This window comes from Terrapene carolina, unplaced genomic scaffold (genome assembly GCF_002925995.2).
Source record: "Terrapene carolina triunguis isolate 2854851 unplaced genomic scaffold, T_m_triunguis-2.0 Scaffold62, whole genome shotgun sequence".
NCBI lineage: Eukaryota > Metazoa > Chordata > Testudines > Emydidae > Terrapene > Terrapene triunguis.
Genome location: NW_020664413.1, coordinates 28,385,795 through 28,412,342, shown reverse-complemented (window position 1 = coordinate 28,412,342; position 26,548 = coordinate 28,385,795). Strand labels below are relative to the sequence as shown.

The 26,548-nt window shown below is 43.3% G+C and overlaps 1 protein-coding gene across 4 annotated transcripts in view; it reads right to left on the bottom strand.

Moving 5' to 3' along the window:
* The window catches only part of GPD2 (glycerol-3-phosphate dehydrogenase 2), a 123,511-nt gene that overhangs the window by 71,708 nt on the left and 25,255 nt on the right, over positions 1 to 26,548 (bottom strand). For 2 of the 4 annotated variants that reach the window (XM_024217997.2, XM_024217993.2), the window contains exons 2-3: positions 25,143 to 25,252; positions 11,700 to 11,871 (exon numbers count right to left, since the gene is read on the bottom strand). In XM_024217997.2, coding sequence (XP_024073765.2) covers positions 11,700 to 11,871; positions 25,143 to 25,244 — 274 coding nt within the window. In that variant the 5' untranslated portion in view covers positions 25,245 to 25,252. Of the gene's footprint in view, positions 1 to 11,699; positions 11,872 to 25,142; positions 25,253 to 26,548 lie in introns of those variants that run through there. The other 2 variants (XM_024217998.2, XM_024217999.2) reach the window with 2 other exon arrangements.

The following is a 26,548-nucleotide window of genomic DNA, read 5'->3' as shown; positions in this document are numbered from 1 at the left end:
TGGAAGGAAGGGCCCTTCATGAATATCAGTTGTTCTTGGATTAGTAAAAACAGTGTCCTACCTGAGAATGGAAGGCATTGATTGCTGCTAGATGGACCAACAGGGAACTAATGGGAAGCCCTGAAGTTTTTAGAGACAGAGGTAATCTAAAATACCAGGGTATATCTGCAGATTCTAGAGATAACTGGTTGCTTTGGGCTCACTAGAGAAATGCTTCCATTTAACCAGATAACATTTCCTGGTGGAGTCTTTCCTATTTTGATTGAACGACTTCTGAGAATGAATGTTCTAAGTCAAATGTCCATTCAAATTTGTGAAGTGAAGGGGGCCTGAGTTGGGATATCCGATGTTACCATTCTCCTGGGTAAGCAGATCCAGAAAGGCTCAGATACTGATGGGAGGATGGGTTGACATTCACTGGAGATCTGGAAACTACAATTGTCTGGGCCAGTTAGATATTATGAGAATGACCTGAGCTTCATCGTACTGAATCTTCTGTTTGAAGATGTTCCCCACTGTGTGAAGAGCTCATTAAGGACAGAATTGTGTATCTCCCATTCGTGGTCCATGGAGAAGTGCCTGCTGAGATTATCCACTAGAGATATCTGTGCACCCAATAGGTATGTAGCCAAGTGTGTGACATGATTTCTGATGCACCAATTAAATAAATTGAGTGCTTCCGAGCAAAGATGAAGGATTTTGCTCCACCTTGTTTATGTAAGAAATAGTTGTATATTGTCTGACATTTGGACATGGAGAGATCAAATAAGTAAGAGGAATGCATTACAGGCTAGACTTACTGCTCTTATCTAGTAGGTTGATATGCATCCTAGCCTCCCGAAGATTCCAAGTGCCTTGTATGGTGTAGTTGTCCAGGTGGGCTCCCCACCCAATAAGGAATGTGTCTAACAATGGTCGCATCGGGTGTGGGTATGATGAAAGGGACTCCCACACATACTTTCTCTGGCTTTGTCCACCAGGCAAGAGAAGCCATGACCCTCGTGGGAATTCTTACTCTGGTGTTGGGGGGGAGGGGGTTCTCTTTCATGAGTAAGTTGACCAGATCCAGGCTTGTAGGTAATGTAGATGAAGTCTGGCAAATGATGTTGTAAGTACACAATGCTATGTGGCCTAATAGTGAAAGGCAGACCTTGACAGTGACTCCTGGTCTGAAAGTGACAGGTCTTATCAATTTTTTCATGGTCTGGAATCTCTCCATAGGGAAGTAAGACCTTGCTGAGATTGAATTTAAGGTCACTCCTATGAAGTCTATAGTCTTGGTGGGAGTCAAATTGGACTTTCCTTTGACGACACACATTCCCAAGGTTGCCAGAAAATGGAGCAAGAATGGAGTTGCCAACTGGACCTCCTGACTACAGAGACTAAGGGCACGTCTACACTGGCAGAGTTACAGCACCGGCAATTACAGCACCGCTCAGAGAGCACTGAAGGGAAACTGCTGTTGTGTGTTCACACTGTCAGCTGCCTGCACAATAGTGTGTTCACACTTGCTGCACTTGCAGCAGTATTCGGCGTGGTGAACTATGGGCAGCTATCCCACAGAGCACCTCTTTCTCTTCTGCCACCAAGAGTTGTGGAAAGGCGGAGGGGGTCACGGGGCATCCTGGGTCCTGTCCCAATGCCCCGTCATGCATTGCTTTGCATCCCAGCATTCCCTGTGCTTACGTCCACATTTGGCACCATCTTTAAACGGTTTGTGTACTGCGTGCACTGCCTCTTCGGGCAGCAGGAATGGATCCCGAACTGTTGACCAGTATGCTGCTCGCTCTCACCAACACGTCACGAGTGGCGGTGGAGTTATTCCTTAAGCTACAAAGGCAAGAGGAGTGCGACATTGATCTCGCCACGCATAGTAGCAACGACACGAGATAGCTTGTGGCATTCACAGAGGTGCTGAAAACGCTAGAATGACGCTTTTGGGTTCAGGAAACAAGCACTGAGTGGTGGGATCACATCCTGATAAACGTCGGGGATGACGAGCAGTGGCTGCAGAACTTTTGGATGAGGAAAGCCACATTCATGGGACTGTGTGATGAGCTCGCCCCAGCCCTGCAGCGCAAGGACACAAGAATGAGAGCTGCCCTGCCGTTGGAGAAGCATGTGGTGATTGCACTGTGGAAGCTGGCTACTCCATACTGCTACCGATCGGTCACTAATCAGTTCGGAGTGGGAAAGTTGACCGTTGGACTCATGTTGACGGAAGTCTGCAAGGCCATTAATCACATCCTGCTCCGAAAGACCGTGACTCTGGACAATGTGCGTGACATTGTGGATGGCTTTGCACAAATGGGCTTCACTAACTGCAGAGGGGCGATAGATGTCACGCACATGCCAATTCTGGCACCAGACCACCTAGCCACCAAGTACATTAATCACAAGGCATTTTTCTCAATGGTTCTCCAGGCGCTTGTGGATCACCGTGGGCGTTTCACAGACATTAACGCAGGCTGGTCCAGAAAGGTGCATGACGCACGCATCTTTCAGAATACTGGCCTGTTCAGGAAGCTGCAAGCAGGGACTTTCTTCCCGGACCAGAAGATCACTGTATGGGAAGTCAAAATGCCCATTGTGATCCTGGAAGACCCCCGCCTACCCCTTAATGCCATGGCTCATGAAGCCATACACGGGGCAACTTGGCAACAGCAAGGAGCGGTTCAACAGCAGGCTGAGCAAATGCAGAATGACTGTTGAGTGTGCTTTTGACAGTTTAAAAGCCCACTGGCGCTGCCTCTATGGGAAGCTGGACCTGGCCGATGACAATATTCCTATGCTTATAGCTGCATGCTGTATGGTCCATAATATTTGTGAAGGGAAGGGTGAAAGCTTCACTCAGGGCTGGACCGCAGAGGCTCAGTGCCTGGAGGCTGAGTTTGAGCAGCCAGAGACCAGGGCTATTAGAGGGGTGCAGTGCGGGGTCATAAGGATCAGGGATGCCTTGAGGCAGCAATTTGAAGCTGAAAACCACTAATACTTGTTGCTATGCTTGGGAGTGCAGTGCTTGTAATGACAGGAGGTGACTGGTGCAGACGATGCAATATGTGGGTTTAACATAATTGTATGTTGCTTTGCATGGCTCTTTTTGCTTTCAATTAACAGAATAAAGATTGCTTTCAAACTAACACAATTCTTTTATTAAAAAGACAACAACCAGAGGAGAGAGTCAAACAAAAAAAACCCATCAGCAGTGAGGGGGATGGGGGAAGGGAAAGTCCCAGGAGGAGGGGGGATCTCGGAGTGGCTAAAGATTTGTATGTCCAGGGATCATATCCAACCTTCTCCTTTGGAGTACAATGGAGCGGGTACGGTACTTCTGCAAGGCCAAACTGCAGAGGGATGGGTGTTGAGTGCAGTGGGTAGTGGGAATCCACACGGCTGGATTGTGAGGGGGGAGGAGTGGAATGCCGCGGGTATAAACTGGAGCCAGGAGGTTGATAAGAGTGTGTTGGCGATGTCTGGAGTGAGCATGGGAAAGTTTTGCAATAAAGACTGCAGGGGAGGGCGGGCGCGGAGCTGCTCGGTTTGAAGAACTAGTATTGCCTGGAGCATGTCTGCTTGGCAATCCATAACCTTTAAGAACCTCCATGGCTTCATTCTGGCATGCCGCATTCTCCTTTCGGTCCCTCTTCTCGCTGTCCCACCACTCCTTCAATTCCTGTTTCTCAGTGGCGGAATGCATCATAACATCACGCAGAAAGTCCTCCTTAGTTCTTCTTGGCCACTTTCTAATTCTGCGCAGCTGTTCAGCTGCCAATAACAAAGAGGGAGGCTGGGCTCCCAAGGTCATCTCTGTGAAGTTTAAACGCAACATTTTACAGAAGCACTATTGTTTGCAACACAGACAACACTGTTTCAGTGCTTTAAAACACAGCCAGTACTCATACACCTGTCACTAACTGGCTGACCCCAGGCAAGCACACACGAGCCACAAGACCCCCAAAATAGTGAATAACTGCAGGCGCAGGGTAAATAACTCTTCCCGGACCCTGCTGTACACTGGCCATGTGGCGCTTGGGGAGAGCCAGCACTGTAGGGGGGCCTGATAATCATTCCTGTCCCCACACTTTCCACAGGATGTGATCATTATGGACGATATCTCGCTGCTGACCGTGAGCAGGGAATCAAGGGGAAGAGGGGGTCTTCTCCAAGACTGTGGCTTCTGCCCTGGCCCCTATGTGGCTCGTCTGTGTGCAGCAATGGTCCACCCCCCAAGTGACGACACAGTGGTGCAGGAAAGTTACCGTTAATGGGGCAAGAAACAAAGCAGCTCTGCCGAAGAACCTGCAGCAGCGGATTGCCCAGTATCTCCATGAGAGCTTCCTGGAGATCTCTGAGGGAGATTCCCGTGGAGTGAGGGAGTCAATCAACAGCCTGTTCCGCCGCTCAGACTAAGCATGCGGTGGGAGACAAGCCCGCTTTCTGCAATTCTCCTGCCCCCAACAACTTGCTTCAGCGACTCCCAAAATCAAATCCACTTACCAGGGGCCTCCTCTCCAGCGTGCGCTTCGCCAACATCCGACAGCTGTGACTGGCTAGCCTCCTCCGGGGTAGAAAACAGCTCCTGGCTGCATGCATCTCAGACCTCCGAGTCATCTTTGTAGAACCATCAGCTCATGGGTGTAGCACAGGAGCGGCGATTTGCCTCCCGCGCCTTGTGGTAGGTGTTCCGCAGGTCCTTCACTTTGACCCTGCACTGCAATGTGTCCCGGTCATGGCCCTTTTCTGTCATGCATTGTGAAATCTGTCCGTATGTATCATAATTCCTATGGCTGGAGCGCAGCTGGGACTGAACAGCCTCCTCTCCCCAAACGCTGATGGGGTCCAGCAGCTTGGCATTGCTCCAAGCGGGGGAATCGCCTGGTGCGTGGAGCAGGCATGGCCACTTGAAAAGATGTGCTGAGACCACTGCATGCATCACTGAGCAAACAGGAAGGGGACTTTCAAAATTCCAAAGGAATTTATGGGGTGGGGATGATAGTTGGTCACCTCAGGGCAGGGCAGTAGAGTTCAAACCGATGACCAGAGAAGCTGTGACTGGATAGCTTCCCCCGGGGTAGAAAATAGCTCCTGGCTGCATGCATCTCTGACCTCCGAAAGGTGCCTGAAGAGGAGCCGGGAAGTGGACTTGGGGAGAGGAAGGAAAAGGAACACAGAGTACCCACAGCCAACGATTTCTAGTACCCACTTGTCTGTTGTGATTGCCCCTCAGTTGTGAGCAAAAAGGGTGAGGCAGCCATCAAAGATTGGAGGAAGGGGCTGTGGTGGACGGTATCAAAAGGGGTACACAGTTCTTGATCATCCCATCAAAAAATATCCCTGGATAGCGAATGGGATTCAGTAGCTGTATTGTGGTAATATAGGGATATCTAGGGTTTTGTACCTTCTGGAGACTGTGCAGTACTTTGAATGAGTGCTGGTGGTAGAACAGTTGGGCAGGAGGTTTCGGTTTGTACACCTGTTTTTGGTGTTCTCTTTTTGGGGCCAGGGTCTCAATGTTCGAGTCCTTTGACTTGACCCAGAGTTCGAGTCCTTCAACTAGTGTAACAAGACGACTGAGTCTCTAAACAAATTACTCACTGAAAGGCAAGTCCTCTGCAGTGTTTTGAACCTCTCGGGGGAATCCCGAGGAGTACAGCCAAGACTCACGCACCTCTGGGTATACCTATGGCTATCCATCTAGACAGTGTCAGCTGTATTCACTGTAACGTGAAGTGATGTTTTAGCCATCAGTTTGCCTTCCTCAATGAGGGCCTAGAATTGGGCTCTGTCCTTTTGAAGTAGTTTAAATTACATATTGCAGACTTGTAGAAAACACCTCTCTCCCCATAAGGTCAAGTCATTTAGAACCTTTATCTGCCAGTGTAGCCTGCACCACCAAGGAGTTGGGTTGGCAACAGCGATCCCTCGAGGTTGAGGATGATCTCTTTCACAGATTTTTTTTTTTAAATGGGTCCTTTGGTGACCGAGGAGTCCGATCCTTGAGCCGCAGGCTCATTGGCAGACATTGCAGGTGGTGTTGGAAGTCAGGGCTGGGCCATGATTGCTGCGTGACAGTTGCCCTTCCATTCTTTTTTGGCATTTTTCTGCAACCAGGACAAGGAGATTTTCCTCAAATGTGGACATTCCTTCTCTGACAAGTCTTCGCCTGTTATCCCTATCCTGGGCTGTTGTCTCCCAGTATGTGGTGTCAATGCCACATCTCTTGATGTTTATCTTGAGGATGTCTTTAAAGAGTTTCTTTTGGCCTCGCCATTTTTCTCCTTTGGTGAGTTGGGCATACAGCAGTTGTTTTGGTAAGCGTTCATCGGCATGCGCACACAGTGCCCACTACACCTCAACTGGTGCTGGATAATCAGGACCGCAACACTGAAGAGGTTGGCCTCTGTGAGGAAACTGACATTAGTGCAGCGATCCTCCTACTTTATGTTGAGGATCTTCCTAAGAAAGTGCTGGTGCTGGCATTCCAGGTTTTTCAGATGTTTTCTATAGGTCACCCAAGTCTCAGTCATAGAGGAGTGTTGGGACTACCACTGCTTTATAAGCCTTATAAAGTCCAGTGTGTATTCTGATGTTGTGATTATTGAACACCCGGCAAGACTGGCACAGCGGATTCTGTGCTGAATCTCTATGTCTATGTCTGCCCTCTGTGAGAGATGGCTGCCAAAATAGGCAAGCTATTCTACATTTTCCAGTTCTTCTCTGACAATATAGATCTTCCTTGCTGGGTTTGATGATTGACCGGGAGCTGGCTGGTGGAGAACTTTTGTTTTGCCAATGTTCAGAGTTAGCCCTAGGCTTTTGTAAGCTTCAGAGAATAAATTAAGGTCTGTTTGTAAATCGCTCTGAGTGTGCATCTACAGCACAATCATCTACGTACTGTAGTTCTGTAATTGTTGCCGATATTACTTTAGTTCTGGCACGGAAATGAGAAAGGTTGAAGAGGTTGCCGTCAGTCCGATATTGGATGGCAATGCCCTATGGTAGATAGTTTTGGGTGAACATTTTCATAGCTGCTAAGAAAATGGAGAAAAGGGTGGGTGCCAGTACACAACCTTGTTTTACACCAGTTCAAATGACAAAGGGCTCAGAGGTAGAGCCACTGCACAGGATGGAGGAAGTCAACCATGAGGCTCTGTGGAAAATTATGTCAGAGTTTGGCTGCCCAAGCAAATTTATCACAGAGCCTCATGGTTGACAGAGTTGAAGGCTTTGGTCACATCGATAAAGGCCATATACAGCTCCTGGTGTTGTTCTTGACATTTTTCCTGGATCTGCCTGGCTGAGAAAATCATGTTGGTCGTACCTCATGATTGTCTGAAGCCACACTGAGACTCTGGAAGTACTTCCTCTACGGGGAGCTGGGAACAGGATGAGTGAAAAGAAACTCCACTCCTTTGGCTGGTACAAAATAGCACCTCTCTGCCCTTTTGGGATGGGGGTGCAAGAAGCCAGCGTGTGCCAGACTACCTAGCTGGATCCATGATGGCCTCATTTATTGGGAAGGCCACCCTACTGGGACCAGATGGTTATAGAAGGTCAAATAAATTATTTTGGGTTTCCTCTAGTAGAACCTGAAGGTTATTCGCCACTCTCTACAACAGCTCCTGATAGCACGTGTGGTCATAGGAGAGGAAAGTGAAGACAGGACACTTGTCTCACCTGATGAGGAAGATGAAACACCTGTCAGTACCTGAGGATCCGTTTCAATCATCTCTCCCTCATACGCCGACTAAGCTGGCAGGTGTTGGATGGGAGAGGTACCGTGGGACGCATGAACTGATCCAGACATATACTGTACAATCGCATGGGCTCCAATATGAAGGGTCAGCCAGTTGATGCGGACCCCATGGCAACGGGTACCACCTATCCTTTGGATAGTCATAAACGGGTGGAGGACGAACCCCAGATCTTCTCACGTCTATGTCCAAACTCACTTCCCTACATGGGAGCAAGTGATTGTCTGGAGCCTCTGACTTCTGACAGCTCCTGTTCAACTAGTGGAGCTATCTGTACTGATGGGTGAAAACTCCTGCCTAAGGTCTGAGGCAAGGATCATTCCCATCGCCTCTATGTCATTTTCTCCTCTGGTGTCAATGTGTCTCAGAAGAGTCCGACCCAAAAGAAGAGGATATGGAAGGGTGAAGATATCTTCTGGTGAAGTGAAAGTTTTGGTTCGTCCAGAAGTCTAGGGTGTTCTGTAGTCAGAACTGAAGAATCTGGCACATCCAGGGTCATCATAGATGACAGGTCTCTTCTGGAAGGGGTCAGTACCATCAAAAAAAGTCTACTGGGAAGCTCTTAGATGATGTCGGTAGGTGCCAATCCTTCAGCTTATAAATCAAAGCTGACATCAGTACCAGCGGATCCTTTCTCCTTCACATCTCACCCTCAATAATCAGAGGATCTAAGCAAGCCTAAGTCTTTAGGACCTGAGCTCGAAGACTCACCCAACTTGGACAAAGTCAAGGAGGGAGCTCTTTTCTTGGAGCAGACCTGAAAGGAGGTGCTCTATTCTTATGCCTATGAGAGTGCCTCTTACTTTCATGAGAAATCCTGGATGATATCTCCCCTTGGGCTTAGCAGCTCTGGTTTCCACCCCTGAGCTAATTCTCAGAGGGGTGCTGCTCCTCAGTTGAGGCCGATCCATAAGAGGGATCTCCCTGGCCTGGATCAGACTGAGGTCTCGTAGCCTTCTCTACAAGTTGTTTTCTCAGTTGGTGCTCTCATGCCTTGCGGGTTCAAGAGGGAAACAAGCAGCAAATGCTGCACATTTAGCAGAGATATGCACTTCTCCCAGACAGCAGAAGCAGTGTTGGTGCTCATCACTCATGGAGAAGAAGTAGGGGTCTGAGATGCAGTTCTTAAACCCAGGGACTCTGGGCACAGTCTTTATCTACAGGAAGAGACTCCCCAAGACAGGAGAAAACTGTTATACAAACTCTACTGAGATTAAAAACTAACTATACAAAAATACTAAAAACTATTTACAATTTATTTACAAGTGCATTAAGAAGCAGAGGAAATTTGTGGACACAAGAGGATTCCAACTCAGGCTGTGCAGCGGTAAGAAGGAACTGGAGAGGTGTTGGTCCGCACCTCCCCTTCTACCTTCAGTTTGGAGCATGAGAAAAGTAACTGTGCAAGCGCAGCTCAACAGGCCCTACTTGCTAGAAATCTCCGAACTCAGGCATATGGTGCCCATGCGTGGAAGACACATAGGGACCAGCACTCAGAGAAGAGCGAAGCTGAAAAAGGCAATGGTTTGCATCCTTAAGAATTTACAACCTAACCATAAGATGCACAAAAACAGCTCAGTGCCACAAATTTTCTGAGAAATACAACCAAGAGAAGGGATACAGATTATAACTCAGCTAAGCCTACATGGAATTAAATGGGGCCAAAAAAAACCGTTACTTCTCTAGCCTGAGGGCTTCTTCTCCTTGCCAAATATCAAAGCCAAACAAAGAAGAAGCTGGAGCTTCTTAAAAAATGGTCACAAGAATAATTTATTATAGAAAATGTTAAGCCATCTTAATATAGAAGTCCCTACTACATCCCCATATAATGAATGGGAGTGGGGCTTTGTAAATATTCTTGGGCAGCTGTTCTAATTTTATAGAGCAGCATGAAAGGCAGCACTAAGTCTGAACTGTATGAGAGAGGGAGAACACAGTCAAGAGAAACAAGAAGTATAGAGAGCAAGAGAAAATGAAAAATAGATAGTGTGGATAGTAATGCAGAGCTTTGCAAGTGAGGTGAAGCTTCCTATTAATGTGGGTTAAGGCTCTGATCCTGTCCACTTTGAATTCAATGGAAAATTCTCCCATTGATTTCAATGGTACAGGGATCAGGACTTGTAAGAGGAATCTATGCAGAATCTATGGCTGAGACTGGAGAAGAGGGTGAAGTAATCAAGATGGGAAGTCATGAGGAACATTGTTGCTTTTGTTTTGTAGAGCCACAAGCTGATCTTCTCTTTCAGGAAAGTGACTTTTCATTGGTATGTTCACAGGTTCTGTTGCTTGAACATACATAAAGTTACCTTACAAGGGTGAAAAAAATCAAGACAGGATGGAAAGCAAGGGACACGTTTTGGAAATAAAGAAAAAAGCACCAGGATCTAGTGAAGGCCTGGATGTCAAAGGAGAAAAACACCAAAGACTCAAGTTTGAGTGATGGGAAGCATGCTGTGGCCAAACCCAGGTAGAGTTGAGCCCTGTAAATTACCTCTTGGGCCATCTGTTTAACCAATAACTACCCAGCAAAGTCCTCAAAACAGGTTATTCCAGGAATGTTCAGCCTGTATTAGAGCAGAGCATGGCCATTATTCTGTAATTAACTGTGTTCTCAAATATATTTGAGTGTATATTAGTATTCAAAGGTTAGTGAATGACTGACAGAAACAGCCAAACTGCAGCCAGATGCTTGTCTACATATACATAAAACGTGAAGGAAGTTCAATAGAAACACTGCAGTCAAGAAAAGACTTAAGTTCATGCGTCTCTTACGCAACAGAGTTGTGATTAGTACATTTTATAGATCAGCTAACTTATGTATTAGTTTTCAATCATTTTTGCTGTATAAAATCTGAATAAAAAAAGTCAAGATTTTCCTTTTTAAAAACATAGCAAACAGCTGAATCCTAAACGGAGCAATCAATTAAAATCCAAGGTCCAAATTCACCCCAAGTAAGCAGACTTGGCTCCATTCACTTCAGAAGTGTTGGTCTTGTTTAAACAGAGCTAAATTTTGCCCCAATATTTTAACAAGAAATAATAATTTTGAGAGACCATTAATCTAGTACACCTCTACCCCGATATAACATGACCCGATAGAACACGAATTCGGATATAACTCGGTAAAGCAGCGCTCCGGGGGTGGCGGGGCTGTGCGCTCTGGCGGATCAAAGCAAGTTCGATATAACACTGTTTCACCTATAACGCGGTAAGATTTTTTTTGCTCCCGAAGATAGCATTATTTTGGGGTAGAGGTGTATTAAAATATGTCCATTCACCTTAATTTCAAAACAAAAAATAAAAAACTTTCCATAAAGAAAGAGAGCAGAACATCAGAGACTTACCATGTGGATCTTCAAGCAGAATCCTATTGGTAGGTTTTAATGAAAAATCCAGACGGACTAATCTAAATCTGTGCTAAGAGTAAAATCTATTTAACACGTGCCAAACATGTGAAAATGGTTACCAGCCATTTTTACATGACACTCCTACAGAAAACTGGGGACTGACACCATATTTGATTGCTCATGTAGAAATCATGCCCAGCCCTCTTCTTTTCGAATCAAGTTGGCTGCAGACTGCCGTATGGCTTTTCCTTCTCTCTTTCCTGTAATTGTCCTCCTGCACAAACCTCGATGACTCACATTTTAAATTAAAGATAAACCCAACTAACAGAGGCTAGAAGAATTCATTTCCGTATAGCTGCAGCTGTACCAACAAAATATGACTCCTAGTTTCCTTCAAGTTCACACTAGACGTTGGGATCCAAAGATAGTTATATAATCAAGTCTTTGGAGGGCAGTGGGGAAGACAGCAGGTTCCCCATTTTAAACCAGCTTTGTGTTTGAATATCCAGTTTCATTAGTTTATATTAAATTGCATGCAAGCACTTTTATAGTAGGTGATTTTTTCTACCTGTAATATGCTCATACTTTCATGCCTCACCTCTTGTAACAGCGTCTAACGCACAGCCGCATCCTGTTGCTCCTCCTCCTATAACAAGCACATCAAATTCGCTTGTGTTTTGTAGAGCCAGGAACTGATCTTCTCTTGTAGGAAAGTGATTTTTCATTGGTATGTTCACAGGTTCTGCTGCTTGAACATACATAAAGTTATCCTACAAGGACAAAAAAAAAAAATCAAGACAGTATTTGTGTCTATTCCTCAGTGGCATGCTAGGACATTTTTAGTCAGACATGCAGTTGTACGCAAAATGGCATCCTTCACAGAGCACGACCTTGCACATATGGCGCATATGAGGTCAGGCTGTGCAGAGGGTGCTATTTTTGCATGTTCAAGGGCCAAACAGAATCATCCTGCAGGCACAACCCAGCCTGGAGCACATAAGGCATGCCTTGTATACACTGATGGCACATCACTGATATTCCTTATAGAATAGGTATAGTTTACTGGAAACTAATCAGAAAAAGGTGTCTTTTTTCAGTCACTTTTAGATCTAATAGAAAATATTTTAGCAAATGCAAAACGTAACAAACAGCATTAAAAGAGTTAAGGGTTAGTTTGCAGGAGTAGCCAAGGTGAGTTAAATGTATAGTTATTGAGGGATTAATAAAACAAGATACAGTATCAAATACCAGAAGGGAGTAATGAAGATTTTATAATAAAGATATATCCTGAATAGGATTAGAACTCTGTATTTTTAGCATATAAAATACAAACTTAATCTACTAGGCTATAGAGTCATTGCAGAGCATCCAGCAGCCATTGGAGGAATTATTTTGCACCAGAGGGTAGTCATATTATTTCTGTTGCTTCCATGGAACATTAAAATATTAATGCATTATTTGTATTGTGGTACTGATCAAAGGCCCCAGTATGCTAGGTGATGTACAAACAGATAGGAAGACAATCCATCCATATCCCAAAGGAAAAAAAAGTTTAATTAAAAAAAACTGACTGTAAAAAAGCTATAAAAGTTATAAAAGCTAATGTTTTCTCATTTTTATTATTGAAAATCAGCTGTGTACAGCCCCGTTTTTTAAAGCTTAACCTACTTTGCTTTTATTTCTCAAATCATACAATGTGCTAACTTTTTAGCGGTACAGTATAACAGTATGACAGTATTCATAGACCATTTCTGGTTTTCTTTTAATGGATTCCAGAATAATAATTTTCTCTAAAACAATCATTGTCTGATTTCTATAGTGACCCATCTCTCAGCTTGATTACCCTAGTGAAAGAGAATGACAAACTTTTTAAGTCAATTAACCTAAATGGGCAGGAGGCTTTGGTTTTTTGTTTATTTGGGGTTTTGTTTTGTTTTAAATTTAAAAATTGACCATTTCCTAAAGACTTTACTTGGAGGTAAGAGGTTTGGTTAATATCAGTTTAAACAGATGTCTGAAAGTCCTTGTAATTACGGGTATCTTAAAATCCTACTATTGGTTGTGCACTTCATAATCTATATTATGAGTACCATCATTATGGCTTGTAATCCACCTCTGCTATGTAGTATATTAATTACTTTATGTACAATGGGCTGTAGCCAGGTATCATAATTATTCCAAAGTTAATTAAGATGCAAGGCCACAAAAGAAATCGTGCTTGCTCTCTCGTACTGCCGTCTGCTCCAGCCCTGTCTTTCTTCCCCCTCACATTCTTATTCACCATCAACCTTCAATGTTGCACACAATTGGGTAGTGGGTCACTCTCCAAACTATTGTTTTCAAGCTCTGAAGGGGCTGGCAATCTTTTTCGTAATAGAATAATCACTTGTGGTGTAGGAAATGGATTTCGAGGACAAAACACCAAATCAAAGCATGTGCAATAGTATGTCTGAGTGCTTGAAGGCAAGGAGGATAGTTTTGTGGGTAAGGTACTGGAGTGTGAGTTAGAACACCTGTTTTCTATTCCCAGCTCTGGCACAGACCTCAATGGTCTTGGACAAGTCATTTAAGTCAACATTCAGAAGTATCCACTAATCTTGGGTGTCTCCATTTTTGGGTGTCCAAACTGACAACTGATTTTCAGAGGTGCTGATATCTGCAGCTTCCGTTGATCTGAAACACAATTTTGCAAGCCCAACACCCCAGGAAATAAGATTATTTCAAGATGAGTACCCAAAATTAGTGGTCACTTTTAGAAATGTGGGCCTCTGGAGTATCTCTATTTCTTCACCTGTAAAATGGGAGTAATACTTCCTTACCTCAGACAGACATTGCAAGGCTCAATTCATACACATTTGTAAAGTACTTCTACATTAAGAGTGAGATTTTGTGCAAAGCCTCTAAGCCAGTGATTCTCAACCGGGGGTACGCAGAGGTCTTCCAGTGGGTACATCAACTCATCTCGATATTGGCCTAGTTTTACAACAGGCTACATAAAAAGCACTAGCGAAGTTAGTACAAACTAAGATTTCATACAGACAATGACTTGTTTATACTGCTCTATATACTAGACACTGAAATGTAAGTACAATATTTATATTCCAATTGATTTATTTTATAATTATACGGTAAAAATGAGAAAGCAATTTTTCAGTAAGAGTGTGCTGTGACACTTTTGTATTTTTAAATCTGATTTTGTAAGCAAGTAGTTTAAGTGAGGTGAAACTTGGGGGTACGCAAGACAAATCAGACTCCTGAAAGGGGTACAGTAGTGTGGAAATGTTGAGAGCCACTGGCTGCACCACTTAGACCAGAGCACACAGCCCAAAGGGAGGAGGGCTAAATTAGTTTTAAGCCATCTTTGTACCCTCTCGAATCCGATCCTGGGCTGCTCCAGGAGTTGAAGAAGCCCCCAGTCCAACTAAGTTACTGCAGCCTCCTTTGGTTGCCCTATGGGCTGCAGGGCTGCCTGGAATTTCTGTAGCGCTGCATGATGTGGCTCTACCCCAACATGCCCCTCCCACAGTGAGTATTGCAATGACAGTCCTCTGGAAGTAACCTTACAGCTGCCTACCACAGTGCTTGTGCCAGGAAAATCCTCCCTTGCCACAACCAGGTTTTTAAGGCCCCCTTTATGCCACTCCAGCCCTCCCACCTAGTGCAAAGGGAGCGGGAAAGGGATGCAGATTTCAGCCTAAGTGTTGTGTTATATTATATTTTGCAATCTGAAAGCGATTCAGTTTCCAATATTTGAATTGCTATATTTTTTGCACTCTGAATAAGAGATAGTAGAAATAAATAGGAAAGTAATATGCAGAATAGTTTATATAAGTGAGGTGACAACACTTATTTCTTCAGCAAGTGAAGTGTCAGAACTTAGAAACAGTAACTTTGGTGACTCAGTGCTGGAGTAGCTTCCGAAAAGTCACTCCTCCCTATCGGCTGAACATGCTCAGCCTGATACTTCATTAAAGTTCTATTTATATAAATGATCATCCTAAGTAAAAAGATAGGAAACAGCTAGCTAAACATGCACAATTCAGCAGCAAAGACATTCAGTCTACCAAAGCTGAATCTGAAAGAATAACATTACTATTTCTACATCACCAGAGGATGCACATGTCACTTAAAGATACAGGGTTCCATCCTCATTCAAGGTAAGAGCCCTTTGCACTACCAGTTTAAAACTGCCATATGCTTTTCCCAGTGATGTAAAGCCAGTTTAGTCAACACTATGCCACCTCCTCCGCCCTTCCACACACACTCAGCTCTCAGCCAGGCCACAGCGCTGTGTGCTCTGGCTATCATGGGCTGGAAGAATTGTCCCTAGAGGCAGTTTGAGCCGTCATAAATTAGAGCAGTCCTATGGGGACAGGTTTGGCCCCAATAAGTCCCAGATCTGGGAGAGAAAGACTTGTAAGCACCTTTGTTTCCCCATCCCCTGCTTCAGCTCATCTTTAGCACCATGGAGGTTCAGGTACATAATCCCTCCTTCAATATACTTACAAACTAAATTAGAAATGTACAAATGAAAGGAGTATAAAAGTAATGTCATTTTGTTTAGGTCAGATATTGCTTTTTGGTTTCAGAGGGCTTGTAAGAAGGTCGGACTCACCCCTGCGGGGCCTCCTGCTGGTCATCCAGGGAATTAGCTCTCCAGCCTCTGGAGCGCCCTCTGCAGGCCAGTGATCTGCCTGTCTTCTTCTGGGCTCCCGTGTCCCTCCCAGGACCCCAGTGCCCCTTGCTCTGGGTGCTGCCCCCGGCAGTACCCACACGCTAGGTCTCCCCTCCCAGGGGAACCCCACCCACTATCCCCACCTTGCCTCAGTACTAGGCCACTGCCAGTCACCAACTAGCCCCCGCTCCCTGGGGCAGACTGCAGTATAGGCCACTCATCACTGGCAAGGAGGGTTTGGACCTGCTGCCTTGGCCTAGCCCTAGGCTGCCCTCTGCAACCCCCAGTACCCCTTGGCCTTCCGCTAGGCTGCAGCCTGGGGCTATCCAGGCTGGAGCTCCCCAGCTCCCCAGCCCTGCTACACTCAGGTACGTTATCCCTAGCTTGCTGCAGCCAGGCCCTTCTCTGTCTGCACTCAGAGAGAGACTGCTGAGCTTCTGGCTGCCCTGGCCTTTATAGGGCCAGCTGAGTCTGTTTGGGGCGTGGCCCCAGCTGCAGCCACTTCCCCCAATCAGCTCAGCCTAAAAGCTGCTTTCTCCAGCCACAGCCCCCTCTGGACCGGAGCGGGGTTACCACCCCGCTACAGGGCTTTATACAATTTTAATTAATTTTTAACATTGTAAAACACCATGACTTTGATTTTATAATAAATTTATGTTTATGTGGCGGCAAATAAATAATTAAGAGACTCCCTATCTTCTTTCTCAATCTGCTGAAGAACATGTATGTCACAAAACTGCCTATGGTAATGTCTACACTTCACTCAGAAGTGTGACTGCAGCAAAAGTAGACATACCAAAGCTATCTCTGATTTTGCTAGCTCGAGCAACAATAGCAGTGAAGCCGAGGCAGCATGGGCCGTACAAGCCCACTCCGGATTCCAAGTATGTACTCAAGCAGGCACCCACATTGCCGCAGCTTCACTGCAATTGTAACTTGAGCTAGATAGATCAAAAGTCAGCCACTCCTCTGACTGCAGCGTAGACATATCTTATAAGTTTTTGCAGGGTGTAAAGGCCAACGACAAAAGAACTGATTAATACAAATGGGTGCGGCTAGTACTGAAATTGATTAAAGTGAACAAGGAGGAAATTTAGGCTGAACATCATAAGAGTTTCCTAACAGATTATGGAATATTCTTCCAAGAGAAATGGTTGAAGACTACAGATATTTAGAATTTGATTGGGCAATGTACTGAAGTATATGCATATAGTAGGGAACAACCCTGCAATGGAGTATAGTCTAGTAGATCTAACTGGTCTTCACCCTCTAACAGCTCAGCACACGTTACTTGAGTTTAGGTTAAGTTACAAAATACTATCTTCTTACCACCATTGCAGAGCAGCTGCTTTTGTCTATTATGCTGCTTTTCCACCCCTTCCCACTTGCTGAGATGCTTTGTATCTGCCTTTCCTCAATGCCCTATAATCTATATAGTTATAAGTGACAATAGCATGACAATTTCACCATGTAGACCACGCCTATGACCTCCACACATGAAGGCACATCTTTTTTAAATGCACTGAATTACACAAATTGCTCAATTTTAGAAAATAGCTTCATTGTCTCCTGCTCTATTGCCTGTGAATTATAGCTGTTAGCGACATCTTTCATCCCTAAATCTGATGAGCAGGGTTCCCTGAGATAACCAACCAAATGGTGCAGTTTTCTGAAGTGGCCAATCAGCTCTGTAGTAGTAGAAATGACTCAGAGCAAGGCCTCCCTATAAAACTTTAAAAGAAAAAAAAAAAAGAAAAAAGGCACATGACAAATATTTTCATGATCTGAAGGACAGTTAAAATACAATGATATTTTAAATATGTTAAGCTTTACGCATGTCAACCTTCGATGTCCCTTTAAGGCAAACAATAAACTATTTGTTATAGTTCTCTGCAACACATCCCTGTGGGTGTAAGACTAAATAATGGTTTACACGACATCCCCAAGGTGAACTACTGACTAGACGGAAGCCCGATCTACAGCCTTCCTTGGTTTATGAACCTTGGATAGTTCCACTCAAAATGATTAGATCACTTTCTCCCTATGTTTAAACCCTTATTAGACTTGCAAATTTTTTTTAAATGTTCTACACAGTTGTCACTACTGGTGCAACAGAAAACAAGATCTAATAATTAGTGTCTACTGCTGAAAGAAGTGCGTATTTAAAGACCACAGGCAATTAACAATCAGGTTGTCCTGTAATCATGTACAGTATTAATTTGAGCATAGTGTGTAGGGTTTCATGCAAATTACTTAATACATAAGAGAATGAAAGAGGTTGCTGCTGTATTATGCGAGTCAATCAATGGAGTAGTTAGATTAAAGTAAAACTGCTTCATCTTCTATTTATTATAATTAAGGAGGTACTAACCATATTTGTATAACTCCTCTAAGTCAAGTAAAAATTAATAAGCCTTTTTCATGACCTAATTTCGAGAAATTATAATGGCCCACTCAACCTAAAGTATTTCCCCTGCTTTTACATTACAAACTGCTTTTAGCTAACCACTTGCTACACACGTCAAACACAAATCAGATCAATACATTTTAAATAAAAGCAATGTGAATTGTAACTGTGCAAACAAATTTTCACCAGTTTGATTTTTTTAATATGACATTTTCTTTAAAACCAAATCTATCCTGGGGGGGAGGGGGGCAGGAAGGGGACAAATTTCTGGCCTCTGGTTCCGTTTCTGATACAATGCTAATCCCCGGTACCTTTAATGAACCAGTAGGATTCACTGAAGCTTCCTGTTTTAACACACAAAGTAGAGCTGGGAGTGCGGAATATCTCACTTAGACGTGTGTCATTGAAATTTTAGCAGCAAGCTCCACTTCGCTCTAGCTAAAGTCTACTACCCCCTGAATTTTATTGTATTTAGGGTCCAGTTCTGTAGCTATCCTCCACACAAGACAAAGTTATCTTCTTATCTGTAATTCTGACTTGAGGCCTCAATTCAGCAAGGCACTTAAGCATATGCTTATCTTTTAATGGGACTACTCACATGCTTAAAGTTAAGCACTTAAGTGATATGCTGAAATGGGGCCACAGAATGATAGATGAACCAAATTGTATGGATAGTTGAACGAGTCAGAAATGTGTCCATTTCTAGCTATCCACTACTATTTATGTTCATGTCTCTACAGTACATGCAAGTTTTATTTTTTTTTAATTCAAAAATTCCCCCTCATTAAATTAGTTCTGTACAAGAGACAAGGTAAAAACCTTTAACAGGTTTTTCCAAGATAATGATCACCCTCCCTTCAGCAAAAGAGTTGTGTCAATTTCAACATGTTCAGCTGGACATAATATTGCCAGAAAAACAAGACTCAGCACTCAAAGAGGGACAGTCAGTGTGTACAGCTGAATATTTTCACAGCTATACCCAGGTAAAAGAACAGATCCTTTGGTATAGAGTCCTAAACAGATACCATATTAGTGTACATACAGCATGATGCCTGGTGCACTCAAAATTGATAGTGATTTATCTTGCTGTCAGTTAAATGGGAGACCGAAGGAAAGCTGCATACAGGGATTCCATCTGCAATAATGTGATTCGTTTGGCAGCAAACAAGTGTGTTTACCAAAATAAGCGATTGCAGTTTATATCTACAGTTTCTCAGGGAAGCGTTCCTTGAATGGTTTTGATTATATTCTTTGGGAGAACAAATTTAGTTTGGCAGCCTGAATTAAATCTTGAAGTTCTAAACTGATCTAGTAATCGTAAAGTAAGCATTTCTGATAATAATTTGTCCTGTATTATCTCTAGGTAGGTTTACATCATCAAACTCGTGGCCAGCATTTGGAAAGAGTAAGGTTTAAAAAAAAATAAATAAAAAAAAAAATCAGTTTCCTTTTCAAAGCAAAATATTCATCCTATTAGCCCCATCCAGAGTCACATACCCTTTTAGTGTAATGGTCATTGTTTATTACACATCAAACTCTGTGCCAGCTCGACAGAGGATGCAAGTCTCTTACAACTCATACATACAGGGCCTTGCTCTTTAGCTCAAGCTGTAGAAACTCATGCTTTTAGCTCTGGGGTCCCTGGTGCAACCCCAGTGTGTTGGCCAAAATGCCAGACATCCCAATAGCAGAAAGAACTGCTTTAAAGGAAGGAAATGTTACCATGAAGGCATGAGAAAAACAGAGTGAGCCAGCCACAAGGAAGGAAAATCTAGTCAATATCTTCAATACAGGCCACATGATAATCTGTGGTTCCATTTGTGATGGTCAACAACACAGTTACAAGGTTAGCTGCACCTCTACCTCCATTCTGATCTCTGAGTACACACCCCCCCTCAGGTGTCAGGCTTCATGCATCTCCCTCTCCTAGGGTGGAATTCTGCAATTCTCCAACTCTCAGACTGGGCCCTAGGCTACAGAACCTAGAGTATCACCTGTGCATAACCAGTGGGTGCAACTGAGTTCAATACCAGCAGTTCTTCCCTTCAGGAGTCTATGCCCAGTGGTGAATACAGTGACCAGAAGTGTTCTGAAAACAAAGTATTGTTTCATTCTAATAGCAGGGAACAACATAAGATGGGGACAAAAGGATTTTTAAAAAACAGTCTACATGCATGTCTATCTTACCTATAGGCTCCCCATCCACTGACAGTATCCCAGGCAGGCCTAGCTAGTTGATTTATATTAATTAGTTTTTAACTATAAGCTGAAAATGGAACCCCCTTAAGAAGGCAACATGCAGAATAAGAAAATGTATCATTTATCAAGACCATTTTGAAACAAAGATTGTGCATATATTTGAACTGATATACTGCACATCATTTTCATTCAACAGAATTAAAGGTAGAGAAATTTGACTCTGTTTTTATCCAGCCCAAGTTCTTTGTCCTTCTCAGTTCCTGGGCTTTTGGCCCTGCTTCTCCAAGCATGTTTGGTAGGCTCAGTGCCGGCTCTAGGCACCAGTCTGGCAAGCAGGTGCTTGGGGCGGCCGCTCCGGAGAGGGGCGGCACGTCCAGCTATTCAGCGGCAATTCGGCGGACGGTCCCTCGTTCCTGCTCGGAGCGAAGGACCTCCCGCCGAATTGCCGCCGCAGATCGCGAATGCGATCGCGGCTTCTTTTTTTTTGGCTGCTTGGGGCGGCCAAAACCCTGGAGCCGGCCCTGGGTAGGCTGCACAGGAGGTCAAGCCAGTATCCTCTGAAACAATGGCTCTTCCACTGTTCTGTAACAACCTGTAAGTGTTTACTTGGTGTGCCTTATCTTCAGCCAGTGTCCTCCCTCTTGTTCCTCACAGCTTGCTAGTAAACTAAATCAATATATTCATACAGGAAATATCCTAGCGACCAATATTCAGAAATTATTACAAAGCAGCTCCAAGTCCGTGAGTTAAGCCAGGTGATTAATTTGTCTTTTGCTGCACAAATCAATGTATATACAGTGATGGTTTGAAAAAGAAGAAGAAACAACTTGCAGCAGCTTTTTGGTCCAATTATCCCAGGGCCACAGGTATTCCGTGATACTATAGCCACAGAATTTACTCCTAATACCATTCTTAACTGGGTAATTGTGCTCCAGAATTTGAGGGGGGAGGGTTAAGTTTTTTTCCTATTGCCCATGCTTGTGAAGAAAACCTTGAAAACATGACCACCACATAAACCACCGAAGAATTTTCTTCCTGAGTCTGTAGGCAGTCTGTAAACATAGTTGAGCTGTGTTAACTGCCTCATTCATGTTGACTCTGAAACCTAATTATGCCAATTTAAGTGCCAAAATAAACTATCATTGCTGATCATTTTAGCAGAAACAGGCAGCTAATGTGCTCATTCAAGAATTCAAAACTTCCTCCGACAACTTGTCAAGTTCCAAAAGCCCCAAATCTCCCCAACCCAGCTGCCAAAGCCTCTACTTTCCACCTGACAATTTCTATGGTGCAGTTGTATGATTTCAATACAAAAATCTGAAACACTTGGAATGTGGGAAACAATGTAAAATGAATTAAATTTTGTATCAAAATTAACAAGAGCTTCTGTACTGATTGTGTTATTGCTTTTCATATTAAAGACTTCAATTTGTTTGTGTTCAACTTGATGCTGGCTGCCGCATACATTTTAGTTTGCCACACCAGAGTGCCACAGAATCCAGAGACCTTGCCACAGAGTAAATTAGGTCATGCTTACAGATAAGGGGAAATCCATACGCATATTAATTTAGGTTTTCTGTCTGATTGTGTGATAAATTCCGTTTTTGAAAAAGCCACAGACTTACTACAATGTGTAGCCAATTAGTGTGCGTCTTGGGGCAACATCTTTTCCTGGCTCTTGTAGATGGGAAGATCCTTTGCCCTAGCATACATTTGATTGGCAGGCATTATTAAAGAGAGGACAGTTGTGCTGTGGGATATGCTCACAGCTTAGATATGTCAACACTGTAAATGAACTGTTCTCCATTGTGTCAATCCCTCCAGTTATGTCCCACCTGCTGCCCTCCATTGGGTGTTTAAGGCAGTAATTTTTAAGGACATCACAGAGCAAATGTGCAAGTTACTACAACACAGAAGCATGAGAAATTGTATGTTGTTTACTTGCCAGACTCCTTGCTTATATATATGCTAGAAGTTTTCAGAGAAGTTTTTTAGGATGATTCCACAGTTTGCAGTAGCTTCAGAGATCAGGTCACAAGCCAATGTTTCATTTGGCCATTAGGGTCACCCTTCTCAACGAAAAGTTTTACATCCATCCCAGGAAATACATTTCCATATGATTGATGGAGAAGGGAGCAATTCCCTGAATTTTGGAACATCAATTTCATAAAAATCCATGTGTGTAATTAATCTGTTACAATTAGAGCTGAGTGAATAATGGATTTTTTGGTCTGGTTTTTCTTCCAAAATGGAATGAATATATCGTACAATTTAAATAGAAACCAAAAATTTTCTTCTAAACTCAGGAAAATTGTTTTGAATCCCCAGTAGACTCAGAATGAAATACTTTTGGGTTTTCTAGTCAATTTGACTGTTTTCTACCATTTGTGTTCTGTTTGTTATTGTCAAAACTTGAAAACAACATGTTTCAAAATGAAGAATTAAAATATATCAACTTTTTTGGGGGGGATATCCATTTTCTTTCCCAGTGAAATTTCTCTGCCAAAAAAAATTTGCCTGCCTCTGGTTACAATCCTGATACGTATTAGCATCCTATGTATTTGGTTTATTATTTGAAGTTCTAAGCTTAAAAATGTTACAGTATACTAATTCAGGCAGACTCCTGATAAAGACTCCAGTGAGTCTTTGGAACATAAACACCAACTACACCTCTACATAACGCTGTCCTCGGGAGCCAAAAAATCTTACCGCGTTATAGGTGAAACCACATTATATCGAACTTGCTTTGATCCACCGGAGTGCGCAGCCCCGCCCCCCCGGAGCGCTGCTTTACCGCGTTATATCCGAATTCGTGTTATATCGGGTCGCGTTATATAGGGGTAGCGGTGTAGTATAAGACAGAGGCAGCAACTGAATTGAACATAAGATCCAAATGTACTATTTTACAATACACTTTCTGTTATACTATATCTGAAGTTATAAGGATCCAGGACTATCCTTTTTCCAACTTTACTCATGTCATGGGGCACACAATCTCTTTTACCTGCAACCATGCTACTATTCCTTCATGTACATATACATATACAAGGAAAAGTCTCTGGATTATTATTGACAAAGCATTCCTGGAACTAAATGAAAGCTGTCTACAACCATTGTTGCTCCTGAATTAGACCATTATAACCAAAACCAGATCTTATTTTAAATCATTCAAATCAAGCAAATTTAAAATTAAAAGATGAGATGTTAATTGTCCATGGCAAGCTGTTACATTGCAAGCAGGTTAAAGACAGCTGGCCACACATATATTGTGATAAACAATATACCAATTTAGCACTTGCTAAATGAATTGGATATAATCCAAAAGGATTTCTAGGGATCAGGCTCTATTTTCAAGCCCAGACTGGAACAAGTGGGATCAGAGCGCTACACACTCTACCTACTCAAACTGAGGAGAGTTAACAGAAAGTTGGTGACTGGCAAAGATTCTGAAAAGGGGAGCTTCCAGCCTTGCAACCAACACTAAGGACCACCCCACCAGGCAAATTTCTACATGCACAGTTGCCCAGGCCAGGCCTGAATATTTATAAATCCATAGCACTGCACAAAGCCAGTTACTGTATACAATTATCTGCATAGAAGGCAGAGTGGGGAGTGGACTGTGCTGATTGGTGCTTAGTCACCACCCGTTCTGCTGAAGACCAGTTCAAACACCCCATAACCCCTTTGTTCACACATCCATTCCCCAGGGAGGCTCAGGAGTGAAGCCAATATGGGAGTGTAGGGAAGAGGCCAATAGCTCTGCTCCTTCTTTTGGGAAAGGAGAAAATGAAACCATTTCCTACAATACTAGGAATCAATCCACAAAGTGAAACCAGCAACCTATTGGGTTTTTTTTTTTTTTTTTTAAATGTGTCTGTTTTGTCCAAAAGTACACTTACGGACAGCCTTTCCCATTCTAGGATTTTGTTTTGTCGACATTTTAATTAACAGGGGAAAAGAGTCTGTTCTGCCTCTTGGATTTTGACAATGACCAAAGTTTTCAAAGATGGGTGCCTACATTTAGGCACCTAACCATGGAAGTCAACAGAAATCTTTTTATTAAGTTCACTGGGAATTGGACCAGGTCCCCAAAGTAAGTGATCTGATTTTCAGAGGTGTTAGCAGCCACAACTCCCATTCTGAAGTCAGAGAGAACTTGGAATATTCAGCACCCATGGAAATCAAACCACTTAATTTCTTACCTGATTGCTTACCTGTTGCCATCTCAGGGCTCATCTACACCAGTGGGATAATGCGCTCTACAGGGGTGTCATTTCTAAAGTGCACTAACGAGTTACACATTAATTGGTCCATGTAGATCCTGCTGGTGCATTTTAACACAGTGCTGTTTTAAACAGTACTACATTAGAGCGAACCAGGGAACCTTTAGTGTGCACCAGGGATCATGTAGACAAGCCCAAGTTTGAAAATATTGGCCATACTCTATTCTGTTACCCATATTGGTGAAGAAAAACCTACCCCACCTAACTCAACAGGAGATGAGGAAGTTTTCAAAAGCATTTTTATGGGAGGTTTAAAACATCAATGTTAAAACAATTACAAGAATAATGTCCATGTTTTCTTACTATTCAAAGATCTACAGCAATGAAACATCATTAATGCAGTACTTTAGTTCCAACCAAATCAAGCTCAGAGGCCCTTGGCATTCATATCCAAACAAAGCTATTCATATAAACCTAACATACGCTTTAGCAGATTTTAAGTTTCATATTTTATCAGAAATCGTAATTAATACTTACGTGTTTGTTTCTATACTGAGAAAACTGAGAGAGGCCAAAAACTGTTGCTATGGCACCTCCTCCAATGAGAACAGTTCCTTTTACTACCTTACGAAATGCCATTTTTTACTCTATAAAAAAGAAAAGAGAGTAAAATTAATATGTTTCACCCATGTTAGAATTCAGACTGTCTAGAATAAAGCACTCATTTCAACTAGAATTGGTGCTGAGAGTATAAAGTTTGGGGGTAACAATATATTAGATTAATTATTTTGGCTGCAATATTATCAGTACAGAAAGTCAGCAAGACGATGGGAGCAAAAATCTTTGGGAATTGTGTGTATTGGAGGAAAATAAGTGAAGAAAGTGTATAGAAATATTTCAATGTACTTACTAATTTACACACCTAGTGCCTATCTCAACTGCAGGCAAGTGCTTATGAGCAGGAGCAGCTGCTTTTGCCATAGCATCCTAATCACAACTAAAACTTCCCACCACTAATGATTGACAGGTGAACTCCAGCCCAGAACTACCCACTGAGTACTCTTTGCAAACAAATTTTTTTTTTCTTTTTTGCAAAGGCCACCACTAGCTATCCTTTTTCATTGTCCAGCTCCTTTTACAACCTCATTTGCCCAACAGGACTGCACTCTAATCTGCCACCCGGCGCACAAATGAGGGCAAGGAGGCAGAGCCGGGGACCTAGCGAACCTCCTCTGCCTTAGGATACCACAAATTCATGGTCTCTCCAGACTCTCCGGCAGAGAAAGAGGGAGGAGAGGGGACCTGGAGATGGGGAAGGTGGCTTCCTCCTGGGACTCCAGCCCCTGGGACGCTCTTGGACCCAGCTCCCCACTTTCCAGAACCCCATGCTGCCAACTCCTCACACTGCCTCTTCCACTTCTATGCTCACTCTGGAAGGAGATACGACAGCTCAATGAGGACATGGAAGGTAACCTTCTTAAGAAAATTCTGAGTGCACCCCCTGTTTGCCACCCAAGAATGATAGGCCACTACTCCTCTTGTGCAACAGACAATGAATGCTTGTTATATCTAGCAATGCTGCAGAGAGGGGTCACTGATGGTCAACAAACAACCAGGTGCTGCAGAGAGGAGAGGTAGTGATATAGGCAACAGACAAGACCCAGTAGCTGAAAAAGAGATGAAGAAGGGTAGATTTGAATGCAGGACTCCGCCTCCTAACTGTTGAGGCAGAAGACAAGGACTATGTGTCAGACATTCTTAGAGAACAGTGTCTGAATGCAGGACTGTCTCTAAATCCTAAGTAGGTGTAGTCTAAACCATTTTTCCTCAGGACCGGCAGAGCTCCAGTCACATAAGAAAAAACCTGGACTGAGTGAGAATGGAGCAGTAACTAGAAGTCAGTCAAAGTTGTTTGGATAGGAAAGTGGTTTTTGTCCATGATC